Raw genomic sequence first — 13814 nt, 5'->3', positions numbered from 1 at the left:
ACTCTGTTGAACTTGACGTATTACTCATGCAGCCTTTCCTGTAATCATCTGCAATATAACTTAGTCACAGCTATTGTGTGTGAGTGCTTTTTGTTTGCCTGTTTAAGTTGTTCTTATTTATTGTGTTCATACATGTGGTATGTCCAGTATAATGAGTAAGAGGTGTCAGACACTGCTGCTACAGATCTACCTGCACTTCCCAGAGGTCATCCAACACATCCACCTACCAGAGGCCACCCTGAGCGGTGAAGGGGCGGCAGACGGCAGCACCTGCAAGGTAACCGCTGCACTTTGACACATCAGGCCATGAGCTTCCTGTTAACGGCACCTGAAAGATTAATACTCTGCTTATTGTCTCTGTGTTTATGTGCACGTTCAGCTGGATGTTCTTGTGCATCGTCTCATCACTCTGCTAGCTGACACAGGAGATTCCAAATCAGCTGAGAACCGTGCATCTGATGCCAGTCTGGCCTGATAGAAGCATCCTGGTTTGATTAGGATATAAATAATGAGTCAGAGTGTTATTCGGTATCGCACTCTGCAGCCATGACTGTATGACTGTCACATTTTCTTGCAAGGAAATAAATATTCAAAAGACTTTTGTCTCATACCTTTATTGAAATAGAGAATTGCCATTGCCAAAAATAAAAAAATAGCATCGCTATGTCTTTAATAAATAATTATGATAATTGTTAAAATGATATAATATTCATAATTCTTATTATACGTCTTATTTATTTAATATCTTGAGGTCAGTAATAATTATTATTAATATACAAAATAAAAAGTATGCATAAAAAATATTATTTTATCATTATATTATTGGGAAAGTTTCCTGCTATGTGACATGCTATTCTCAGTCTATTTTAAACAGCTTTTTGCAGATTTAATTAAGAAATTATATTGTTCAAAAGTTATTTTCAAATTCAAACGTTAATAATATTGGTGTAATATATTATACTATCTATTGTAATTATTTTATTGCTTATTTAATAGGGTTTTCATTTAATAGTATAATCGTATAGTGTTGCATACAAATTTGATGTCTTCATGTTAATTGACTTTTAAAAATGAATTTGTCACACCACAGAACCATTTAAAGTGAACTAGTGACGGCAAAAGTGATTTTAAAAATGGTGAAAAACAGAAAAGAAATAGTAACCAGTCACAGGACCACACACATTCATGTACATTTTAACCTAAACTCTTGATGATAGACAACTTGGTTAAGTCTTCATGGTTAATGTAAAGTACTCTGTTGAACTTGACGTATTACTCATGCAGCCTTTCCTGTAATCATCTGCAATATAACTTAGTCACAGCTATTGTGTGTGAGTGCTTTTTGTTTGCCTGTTTAAGTTGTTCTTATTTATTGTGTTCATACATGTGGTATGTCCAGTATAATGAGTAAGAGGTGTCAGACACTGCTGCTACAGATCTACCTGCACTTCCCAGAGGTCATCCAACACATCCACCTACCAGAGGCCACCCTGAGCGGTGAAGGGGCGGCAGACGGCAGCACCTGCAAGGTAACCGCTGCACTTTGACACATCAGGCCATGAGCTTCCTGTTAACGGCACCTGAAAGATTAATACTCTGCTTATTGTCTCTGTGTTTATGTGCACGTTCAGCTGGATGTTCTTGTGCATCGTCTCATCACTCTGCTAGCTGACACAGGAGATTCCAAATCAGCTGAGAACCGTGCATCTGATGCCAGTCTGGCCTGCAGGAAACTGGCCGTATCTCACCCTGTGCTTCTACTCAGGTTTACAACACAAGCATTTTCCATTCAGTTTAAATGAAGAAAAAAATATATATAAATGGAATACAAATCCCTGGGGGTTCATGAGGGAACTACAGGTGTTTCATGAGTTGCTAAAAAAGATAATTAAATCATAAAAATATAAAATTACAATAAATAATTATTAAAAACAATCAAAATAAAACATAAAAATGATCCCAACCTCAGAGAACCGTGAATATGCAAATGTGTTGTTAAATTATTGAAATATGAACTTAAAACCTGTCCATTTCTGCATTTAATTTAATGAATATTCAGTGTGAAATAATATTGCTTATTTTTATTTTTTATTTTTTAATACACTGATGTTTCATTGGCACATGACAAGTATCATATTATTGATTAATGTTATTTTTCATTTTTGAAATGGAGAAAGGTATTACATTTTAAAGAATACAATTTGGAAAAAATTTAATATTCTAACTGTAATAAAATAATATAATTAATTATTACTAGGGTTGTCAAGTGATTAAAATTTGTATTCCAATTAATTACATGATGTGCAGGTTATTCAATCAAATTAATCACCAATTAATTGCACATCAGTTTGGGGATGAGAAATTACCCCCCAAAGGATAATTTAATGCCATTATTGTGATGAGAAAAGCATTGAATAGACCTTACAAAAAGAATGTAGCTTTAGAAATAAATATTTTGATTCAAAATAGGTTTTTATTACACTGAAGCTGCATCTGAAATGGCATGGCAGGTTTGGGCCGGGGCGGGGTGCATTAAATACGTTAATAATTATTATATTAAATAATAATACAAATATTGATGGAATATTTTTTTTTCATAATTATGCCATTGTCATTTATTAAGCAAGTAAATAGGGCCCATTTAAATTTCATGTTGTCTGAGAGTATATGTGCTGAATGAATAGCGCTGTTTGTGTATTTCAGACACCTGCCCATGATCACTGCGCTCCTGCACGGTCGCATTCATCTGAACCTGCGGGAGATCAGGCAGCAGAACCATCTGACCTTCTTCAGCGATGTTCTGGTTGTCCTAGAGCTGCTGCAGCCACTGGTTTTCCACTCTGACCACCAGAGGGCACTGCAGGACTGTCTGCTGTCCTTCATCAAAGTACTGCAGGTAGAAAGACCTCCTCTAGTAATGTACACTGCTGGCATTTTTTTAACGCAAGGTTTAGTACATAGTAACATTCATAATTTTTGCTGATGAAAATGTTCTTAGCGCGACAGACCTCTCACAGTTGCTCATCTACTAAATCAATATTTGTGTTTGTTATAATTAAACTGTCAATTGTAAAGAGCTGATGGGAATATGGAATGTAATATTTTTGCAGAACTTCAAGAGATCATCCCGTATGCCCATCATAAACAAATTTGTACAGTTCATCCAAAAGTACATAACCCATGATGCAGCATCTGCTGTGCCTTTCCTTCAGAAACATTCAGATGTGCTACAGTAAGAGCCTTTTTGCTTGCATCAATCATTCCTGCATTATCAAATACCCTCAGTGCTACATTTACTTTCTTTTTGTAAGTTATTTCTTTTCATGTAAAACGTTTCCCTGTGTCTTCTCTCAATCTCAGGGGACTATCCACTGAGAATCCAGACCTGGTGCAGCTCAAGTCTTTGCTCGCTGGACTTACTCTGCCTGTGAAGTCTGGTTCCTCTGAGAGCGCTGCTGAGGACAGAGACGGTAGGGGCTCCAACACCTCGCATCACAAGAGACAGAGCTACATGTGAGATGATCGTCACCAGAGCCTGTCTCTCACTCTTTGTATTTCAGCTGAGGATTCGTCCTCTGGCTCCCTCCCTCTGGTCAACATTGCAGCCTCCATGCCGCTGACTGCGGCTGACATGACTAAATGCCTGAAGAAGATCTCCAAAGGAGAAGCAATTGAGGGTGCGATAAATGAATACTGTTTTCAGAGCACTTCCTAATATACTCTTCTTGAAATAGACCCACATTAAATCATACTTATTGTTCATATTTTCTGAAGAATTCTTAGATTAGAAGGCATAGTTTAAATTAAATTAAAATTTTGTTAAAATTAAGCTGACAGTACTACACTAATGTTGGAAGCTGAAAGACATTTTTGTCAAAATGACATTAAAAAAGGAAGCAGTAATAAAGACAAGGGAGAGGTGTAATGGACTGTAAATTGTTGGCATTTGAATAGTGCAAGTTATGCAATTACTTCTTGTTCTTATTATTATCAATATTTATTATAAAATGTAAATTAATTATACAAATACAATTGTAAAATGTAATATTTAATATAATATATGATATTAAATATTTAATAATTTATTCCGTTATATATATTGTTAAACAATGTATTAATATTTATATTACTTTTGTTATTATAGTTTTAGCACATTATTTTATTATTATTAGTAGTAGTATTGTTATTATTACATCAATATGTATTTTATATAATGTAGTATAAACATAAAACATACATTTAACATACAAATAGGATTGGAAATAAAATATTAAATATTTTAATATTTCTATGTATTCAATTATATGCATTATTATGCATATAATTGCATTATATGCATTTATTAGTTACTATAACTTTATTAATAACATTAGCCTTACATGCTATTATTATTATTTATTGTAACTATAACAATTAATGTTATAGTTATGTTATAGAACTTCTGATAGATTAGTGCATTCCAAGATAGCTTAACTTCAATAGAAGAAACTTTCTACAATATACTGGCAGTGCTCCAGACTAAAATTACTTTAAAATAAAACAAAAAAGTAACAAGCGTTCAGAAAGAAAACAAATGCATTACAATATTTAATAAAAACCAAAAAGAATTAAAACAACTTGAAATATTAAAAGAAACAAAAGTACAGTAGGTTTTGGTAAAGTCTTTTTTCGTCAGTGATATTGCGTTCATTTAGTCTCAGTTATTGTTTAATGACCTTATTATCATCTCGTTTTCGTCAGGGGAAAAAAAACCTCGTTGACGAACATTTTTCATCATAGTTTTCGTTAACGAAATTAACACTAAAATTAAGTAACAACATGTACATTCTATAGGGTTAGGATTCGAGTTTGGTTTATTGTAAGTTGCGTGTAATATTACATAATTTACTGTAATTACTACAGTAAGTACATGTAACAAGTACACTGTAAAATGAGGTGTTACTTTTTTTATATATTGTGATGTTTTACTTTTGTCTTTTTTGTTCTAGATGTGTTTGAGGGGTTGACTGAAGTGGATGAGAAATCCAAAAGAAATCCAGAAATAATTCAGTATTTTGTTGTAAGTACATTGCACAATGCACACAAAATTGCACAATAAACAAAAATTAGCGAGATTTAACAAGTACAACCAGCTTGTCATGTATTATCAGAATGATCTGCAGAGGTTGATGAGTTCCCCTGAAGAAGTGTGCCGCAACATGGCGTTCAGTCTGGCCCTGCGGTGCATCCAGAACATCCCCAGGTGAGGTGCCTGCAGGCAAGTATGTAGTGTGTATTAAATCGAAATGTCATGTAGAAATACACTCACCATTATCTTTGCTAACTCTAGTATGGCTGCTGAATTCCTGCCAACATTCATGTACTGTCTGGGCAGCGGGAACTTTGATGTAGTGCAGACGGCCTTGAGAAACTTGCCTGAGTATGTGCTGCTCTGTCAAGGTAATACAAACTGATGATAACCTTATTATAAGAAACCATGATAATTGTTTTTTGCTTATCCATCCGTGCTGGATATATAGGTCCGGGTCGCTAAAGACCCGAATATGTAATAATGATTGGCGAAACCTTCATGCATTTAAGGGTTAAGCATATGTGTGTGTTTTTTTTTTCTGTGGTAATGGACAGCATGCAACAGATTGTCAATTTTTAAGATTTAGTTTTTATTTATTTAATTTATAAGGAATTATCTCGTTTTTGTTTTCCCCAGAACATGCCGATATTCTCCTCCATAAGGCGTTTTTAGTGGGCATCTACGGTCAGATTGACACCAGCTCCATGATAGCAGAATCCATGAAGGTCTTGCGCATGGAGGCAACGACGTAGACATCCGTTTCGAACTTGTTGGTACACAGAAGTAAATAAATAAAGTTATCACATTCCTAATCTCTTTGCAAGAACCATAAATACAAAAATACACTGTCTTTCATATGTACTAAAATAAGGTACAGAAATCACCCCAAAAATGGCAATCATTGGATCTGGAACAATATCTTTTTTTATACACTTTTGAAAGCAGGTCAAAAATATCAGTCCAGTACTTGTGAAGGTTACAACATGTCTAAAATGAATGTAGAAGTGTACTCTCCGCAACCTTGCATTTATTGCAAACCAGTGACACGGGAAAATCTTATGCAATTTAGTTTTGCACATGTATACTCTGTGTGGAGATTTGAATTGAATTAAGTTTTGTCTAGTATAAATTTAACAATCATGTATATTATTTAAGAATTCCTCCCATTGCGCATCCTCAATAGTGAAACTATTTCTTTAAAAAAATCTTACTGACACTAAACTTGTCATCATTAGTGTAAGTTTTACATGACATTATTAAATAATTAAAATATTAAATTAAATAATAAAAACACTAATAATAACTCATTCTGCCACTTTCAATTTTGTTACCATAAAAGTCTAAATTAAATAGTGCCCAAAAAAATCTCCCGTTAACAAACTGACATAACCTTTCATTGATCAAAAGACATACACAGATCAATATTATCCAATTACAAAAAAAATTATTTATTTTTTTATCTCAAACCATAATTTTGTCTGAAACCTTTTAAGAATAAAATCTTTTTTGGGTCATTTTTTTTTTTTTGTTGTCTTGTTTGTTGATTGCAAACCTTACTGAAAACAAATAGTAACGAAGTTGACTGAACATTTTGTAAAAGATAAGCACCTCCTTTCACACCAAAAAAAAGTTTTACATCATACAAAATATGATTAGCCTCCTTTGAGTTGTTGTGCCAAAGAAAACTGCTGCCATTCATTCACATACTATGATAAATTAGACAAGAAAACACTCTGCTGTCAGTTCATTTGTTCAAATTTGTGCAAAAAAACCTTTTTGATAACAGCGATTTGTGCATAAAGGGTAGATGTCATAATTGTCTTTGTTTAAGTGTTATGACTACTTAACGTTTAGTTAATTTCCTTGGAGATGCTGTAGTGTAGTCAATTTTCACCATCATTTGTCTTGTGTTGGATGTGCTTGATCAGTCTTAATTGCACCAGTAAGGTGTCATATAACACAGGTTTCTTTCAAAAGTGCTGTTAGTGGAGTTTCATCGGCTCAGACACTTTTAACTGCCTGTGCTTTTGGTCAGGTTCCCATAGGCTGGCTCGCGCTGAGGCGGAACGGAGATGAGTGACAGCATGGGTGGGGTGTGAGTGAGTGTGATGAGCCACTGACACATCGATAACCACTAACCTTTTCTTGCTGCTCCGTAAAGCTGCTGTATGTTGTCTAACTTTTTTATAGTTTGTGTCGGGTAAATGGCTCTCTGTTCCTGTAGTGGATAGGCTGATCATGGGGCTTGCAATGCCAAACACTTGGGTTTGATTCCCAGGGTGTGGAAAAAATGTGTAGAATTTATATTGAAACCATTTTCACTCAGAAATTGCTTGTAAATTTTGAAATTATTTACCAAGAAATGGTAACACATTTAATTAAATGTGACATTTTAAAGCAGAAAGATTATTTATCTGTTTATGTATTTTACAGTGTATTCATGGAATGCACTGAAAATAATATAATTAAAGATATTCATGGAGAATTTAATACTATAAAATCCAATTGGTCTGGTTTGTTAGGCTTGGTCTGAAGATGAGCTATGCCAATTTTTGTGAAGATTGGGTACATTTTTAGTAGCAGTGAAAAAGCATTAAAGAAATGAATAATTTACAGTATTCTAAGTTCAGGAATATTTGGAGACATGAATCTGGGGTTTAAACCAAATTTGTATAAGTTTTAGCAATATAAGTTTAGCAATAACCCTAGTTTTAGTGTCATACGTAAAACATTTTGTTATTGGCAAACATTTTTATTTATCAACACATTAATCAACATTGAAGAAAGTAAATACAAAAAATACTACAATAACAAGATAATAATATTTAGGTAAATAAATGTAAGAGTTACAAAGGTATAATGCAGTATAAAAATCAGTGTAAATAAATAAAGTTATCACATTCCTAATCTCTTTGCAAGAACCATAAATACAAAAATACACTGTCTTTCATATGTACTAAAATAAGGTACAGAAATCACCCCAAAAATGGCAATCATTGGATCTGGAACAATATCTTTTTTTATACACTTTTGAAAGCAGGTCAAAAATATCAGTCCAGTACTTGTGAAGGTTACAACATGTCTAAAATGAATGTAGAAGTGTACTCTCCGCAACCTTGCATTTATTGCAAACCAGTGACACGGGAAAATCTTATGCAATTTAGTTTTGCACATGTATACTCTGTGTGGAGATTTGAATTGAATTAAGTTGTGTCTAGTATAAATTGAACAATCATGTATATTCTGTAAGCATTCCTCCCATTGCGCATCCTCAATAGTGAAACTATTTCTTTAAAAAAATCTTACTGACACTAAACTTGTCATCATTAGTGTAAGTTTTACATGACATTATTAAATAATTAAAATATTAAATTAAATAATAAAAACACTAATAATAACTCATTCTGCCACTTTCAATTTTGTTACCATAAAAGTCTAAATTAAATAGTGCCCAAAAAAATCTCCCGTTAACAAACTGACATAACCTTTCATTGATCAAAAGACATACACAGATCAATATTATCCAATTACAAAAAAATGTATTTATTTTTTTATCTCAAACCATAATTTTGTCTGAAACCTTTTAAGAATAAAATCTTTTTTGGGTCATCTTTTTTTTTTTGTTGTCTTGTTTGTTGATTGCAAACCTTACTGAAAACAAATAGTAACGAAGTTGACTGAACATTTTGTAAAAGATAAGCACCTCCTTTCACACCAAAAAAAAGTTTTACATCATACAAAATATGATTAGCCTCCTTTGAGTTGTTGTGCCAAAGAAAACTGCTGCCATTCATTCACATACTATGATAAATTAGACAAGAAAACACTCTGCTGTCAGTTCATTTGTTCAAATTTGTGCAAAAAAACCTTTTTGATAACAGCGATTTGTGCATAAAGGGTAGATGTCATAATTGTCTTTGTTTAAGTGTTATGACTACTTAACGTTTAGTTAATTTCCTTGGAGATGCTGTAGTGTAGTCAATTTTCACCATCATTTGTCTTGTGTTGGATGTGCTTGATCAGTCTTAATTGCACCAGTAAGGTGTCATATAACACAGGTTTCTTTCAAAAGTGCTGTTAGTGGAGTTTCATCGGCTCAGACACTTTTAACTGCCTGTGCTTTTGGTCAGGTTCCCATAGGCTGGCTCGCGCTGAGGCGGAACGGAGATGAGTGACAGCATGGGTGGGGTGTGAGTGAGTGTGATGAGCCACTGACACATCGATAACCACTAACCTTTTCTTGCTGCTCCGTAAAGCTGCTGTATGTTGTCTAACTTTTTTATAGTTTGTGTCGGGTAAATGGCTCTCTGTTCCTGTAGTGGATAGGCTGATCATGGGGCTTGCAATGCCAAACACTTGGGTTTGATTCCCAGGGTGTGGAAAAAATGTGTAGAATTTATATTGAAACCATTTTCACTCAGAAATTGCTTGTAAATTTTGAAATTATTTACCAAGAAATGGTAACACATTTAATTAAATGTGACATTTTAAAGCAGAAAGATTATTTATCTGTTTATGTATTTTACAGTGTATTCATGGAATGCACTGAAAATAATATAATTAAAGATATTCATGGAGAATTTAATACTATAAAATCCAATTGGTCTGGTTTGTTAGGCTTGGTCTGAAGATGAGCTATGCCAATTTTTGTGAAGATTGGGTACATTTTTAGTAGCAGTGAAAAAGCATTAAAGAAATGAATAATTTACAGTATTCTACGTTCAGGAATATTTGGAGACATGAATCTGGAGTTTAAACCAAATTTGTATAAGTTTTAGCAATATAAGTTTAGCAATAACCCTAGTTTTAGTGTCATACGTAAAACATTTTGTTATTGGCAAACATTTTTATTTATCAACACATTAATCAACATTGAAGTTTTCTAGATTTAATTGTTCATTTACCTTATTTTTACATTTAGATTTCCTTTCATGTTATTTAATACTCATTGCTAATCTTTAAAAACATTTGTATTTTCATTCTGTGCATTATAATGTTGATGCCTCTCATGCTGAGTTGATTTTTGTTTTTAGTGAGTTTATTTTTTTACGCAAAAGAGTATAGTTTAATATTTTCTTTAAATGGTTTTAATATTTTAGTCTTTAATTTATTAGTTATCAGCCATAACATGAAAATAAGTAAAAGTATATTGCATAAAGCAGAATTTTCATATTGCCCGTCCCTAGCAATTTTTGTCCATATTTATGACACTTGGCCAATAGATGCTGCTCTTGTACATTAAACACACAGTTGCAAAGAACAAAGATACAACCCTCAAATCATTGCTGTTACACATGACAATGTTTTACTCTCCAACAGTTTGCCAATATAAGTTGTATAAATTTGACCAGTTATTGTCTTAAGGTCTTCTCACCCAAATTTGATGAAGATCTGAGGTATTCTGCAAAAATGATAATAAGAAAATCAGAAACAAGCAGTCTATGTACCTTCTGTGCTTTGGACTTTGATGAATAGGAAATAAAACTTGAAAATGTGAGGATTTCATTTTAATAGACCACCATTTTTTTCTTCGGACTAACTTCACTACTTTTCTTCACTTTCTAACTTCAAATGGTCCCAGTTTAGCATCCAACTATTGTTGTATCAGTAACTGATTCATTACCCTGATAACTTTTGTAAGGCTAGCAAATATCCACAAGTACCAGCAGGTGACCACAAATAAATGGAAGAGCCACAGTGGAGCAGAGAGGAGTGAGTGAAGCACTGCTTATGTCTCACCTTTGGGAGGGACAGAGATGTGCCGCTACCTGCCTGTGCACACCTGTCGGCTCTGTGTTCCTCAACAGCTCCTTCGCTTAGATCATCTCCTCTTCCTCCACGCATGAGTTGTGCCTGGCTAGCGTGGAAAAAATGTGGACCGGCTCTCGCCTCCCTTTTCCCTTGTGCTTTGAAGTGTAAAGTGTGATTGCTTTTGGATTGCAGCCGCTCTCCTTGAAGGTTTTTACATGACAAGCAGCCTGGGCTCTCAGGTTTATCCCATTGCCAGTGATCCAGAACTAAAGCAATCAGCTCCACTCCCTGAGAGATACAATTACCAGAGAGATACTAAAGATAACAAAAATATTCTTACCTATATATCACTTTTGTTGAGAATTACATGATTGTTGGTTGAATAGGATGTATTGACCTTTGACCAGATGCCTGACTAGTATCTGTAAAGCATGTTTTAATGAAAGGAAAAGGGAGAGAAAGTCATCCTGTTGTAACGTTAGTGGCTCAAATAATGGATCTGCATTTTCAGTTGCGCTTGTAAGAGTGCAGCAACTGTTTTATCTGAAAATTAAGGCATTTTCCCATGACTCATGGACCGTCATCCATCATGTTTAATGTTTCAGGTGTTGTGTATTCTTAAGTGTCACTCCAGTGTGTATTAATGTTATTATGCATTGTTCCAAGAGCCTGTGCTGGCATATCCTCAGGAGAATTTGATCACTTCAGAGCTGATATCAGAGACTGAGGAATGACCTGAGCATTTATATGATGAATTTTTCAAAACTACATTTTTTTTAAACAAAATACACACACACAATATATATATATATGTGTGAACAGATCGACAATTTAGTTATTTGTCACTGATATTCTTTCTTTAAAGTGAACTGTTAATTACTACAGTACAACTATATAATTGAGTCAGTGAGTTGAACCAAAGGCTGGAATACACTACACGACTTTTGCCCAGATTTTTCCCCCGATTTACAGTCTGGAGAAGTCAATACTAGTTTGCCAGACTGCAGATTTTGGGCAGTCAGAGTTGACAGCGCTCATGTATAATGGGCACAGACTCTGAATTTTTATCTTCAGGCTATGAATGAACAGATCGACAATTTAGTTATTTGTCACTGATATTCTTTCTTTAAAGTGAACTGTTAATTACTACAGTACAACTATATAATTGAGTCAGTGAGTTGAACTAAAGGCTGGAATACACTACACGACTTTTGCCCAGATTTTTCCCCCGATTTACAGTCTGGAGAAGTCAATACTAGTTTGCCAGACTGCAGATTTTGGGCAGTCAGAGTTGACAGCGCTCATGTATAATGGGCACAGACTCTGAATTTTTATCTTCAGGCTATGAACTCAGCAAGTTTGAAGATATCAAACATGTTTGATATTTTGAGTCAATTTTAGAACACGTTTTCATTTGTCATGACTTAGTAACGATGTATGTTTCTGTTTGAGTTTGTGTGTCCAAAACGACTTGAAAGTCTGGTAGTGTGTGATCCTCAGTCATTTAGTATTTTCTCTGTAACATTTACAAAGTCGACAAGTGTATGATGCAAAGTGCTTTAACTATGTTCATATTTGAAAAAGCCGTGTAGTAATGTATTCCAGCCTTTAAGATTTAGATCAGCCTGATGTGAATGAAGGATTCAGACTGGTTTTGTGGTTTATTAGATGGTTGATTAATTGGGAAATATAATTCATTCATGACATCTCCATTTCTCTCATGAACTCTGAAGTCATATGAACCACTTTCAAAATGCTTTATCCATTTTGGAACTAGACACCTTAATTCGCATCATCTTTCATTATATGGAAAACATGATCTTCTTCAGAAATGTACTTTTTGTACCTCTACAGAAAAAAAAAAACCAAAGCCATAGAGGCTTTCAAAAAACATAAGGGTGAGTAAACGATGACATCAATTTTGTGTGAACAATTTATATAACTGTGCTCTAGTATCCACATGAAAAGTGCATAATTCTCACTCAGAATGTCCTCAACCCGTTTGACGTGCTGTTGAAAATAGTGTGGCATTTCTCTCGAAGTACAATTTGGTCTTGGTTGGGAAAGTGATCTGTTTTCAAAGACCGGAGATCCATGACCCAAAACCATTGTTAGTGAACTCTGTCCTTAGCTCAGGACTGAACAGTACACCTTGTTTGGACAGGTGATCTTATTCCTAATGAGAAGAAGTCTTTGAGTGAGATAACAGGCTTAGACGTCTTTTGGAACAAAGGCGTCAGGTTTTAATCTGACAGCAGAATTCCCAGTTGATGCCACACATTCTCCATTTCAGACGCAAAAACGCTTTTGCCAAAGAGAAGCATGTTGATTATGAAAACTCATCAAAGCCTTTCCTGAAGGATTTTTCCATTTAGTCATGTTGTATCGCAAATGGATGTCATACAAACACCCAAATGCTGCAAATGGGCTTGTAAATGAATGTCAATTATGTGGGCCAATTAGTGTGATGTGTTTACTGTGCAAACAGAGGCTGTTTGTTTGCGCTCTCTGCAGGTTTCAACTAAAGCTCTGTTTGTATTGGGTTTTCTTACTGAACGTTTCTCAGCTGTGAACCTTTTGATTCTCCCTTAATGATTTAATATCCATCTGTAATATCCATCCGTGTTTTAAGATCTAACCCTTGTACGCCGTGACAGCAGGGTGAGAGCGACAAACAGGTCTCTCTGGCAGTTGTGCGTTTGCAGCTGCTTTTCCCCATTTTCTCGCCACACTCCAATTCCACATGTCTGCTTTGTCATATTAATAAGTGAACACAGAAGCAGAAGAGTGCCTGAACTTGTCTATGGAATACTTCAGAATGACAGGCCTGTCCATATACAGTACTCCTCCCCGAATGGAAGTGGTGGGATATTACTCATTTACTCTTTCAGAGTAACCGAGGTGTGGATTAGGAGGCATTAGGTGTCACCATTGGACGTCTGCTGAAGAGTGATGCTGTAAGAAGCCTCTCTTAAATGAAGCATGGAATCAA

At 34.6% G+C, this 13814-nt stretch overlaps 1 protein-coding gene across 1 annotated transcript in view; it reads left to right on the top strand.

Moving 5' to 3' along the window:
• Positions 1–13814, top strand: part of LOC107572041 (integrator complex subunit 1-like) — a 44774-nt gene that overhangs the window by 22297 nt on the left and 8663 nt on the right. The window contains exons 39-49 of the mRNA XM_016258440.1: positions 148–277; positions 1632–1765; positions 2704–2896; positions 3111–3232; positions 3361–3470; positions 3561–3677; positions 4989–5059; positions 5151–5242; positions 5330–5439; positions 5708–5854; positions 7262–7264. Coding sequence (XP_016113926.1) covers positions 148–277; positions 1632–1765; positions 2704–2896; positions 3111–3232; positions 3361–3470; positions 3561–3677; positions 4989–5059; positions 5151–5242; positions 5330–5439; positions 5708–5823 — 1195 coding nt within the window. The 3' untranslated portion in view covers positions 5824–5854; positions 7262–7264. The remainder of the gene's footprint in view (positions 1–147; positions 278–1631; positions 1766–2703; positions 2897–3110; positions 3233–3360; positions 3471–3560; positions 3678–4988; positions 5060–5150; positions 5243–5329; positions 5440–5707; positions 5855–7261; positions 7265–13814) is intronic.

This window comes from Sinocyclocheilus grahami, unplaced genomic scaffold, assembly GCF_001515645.1.
Source record: "Sinocyclocheilus grahami isolate Dianchi unplaced genomic scaffold, SAMN03320097.WGS_v1.1 scaffold1686.1, whole genome shotgun sequence".
NCBI classification, from domain to species: Eukaryota; Metazoa; Chordata; class Actinopteri; order Cypriniformes; family Cyprinidae; genus Sinocyclocheilus; species Sinocyclocheilus grahami.
This window is presented reverse-complemented; position numbering and strand designations above follow the sequence as displayed.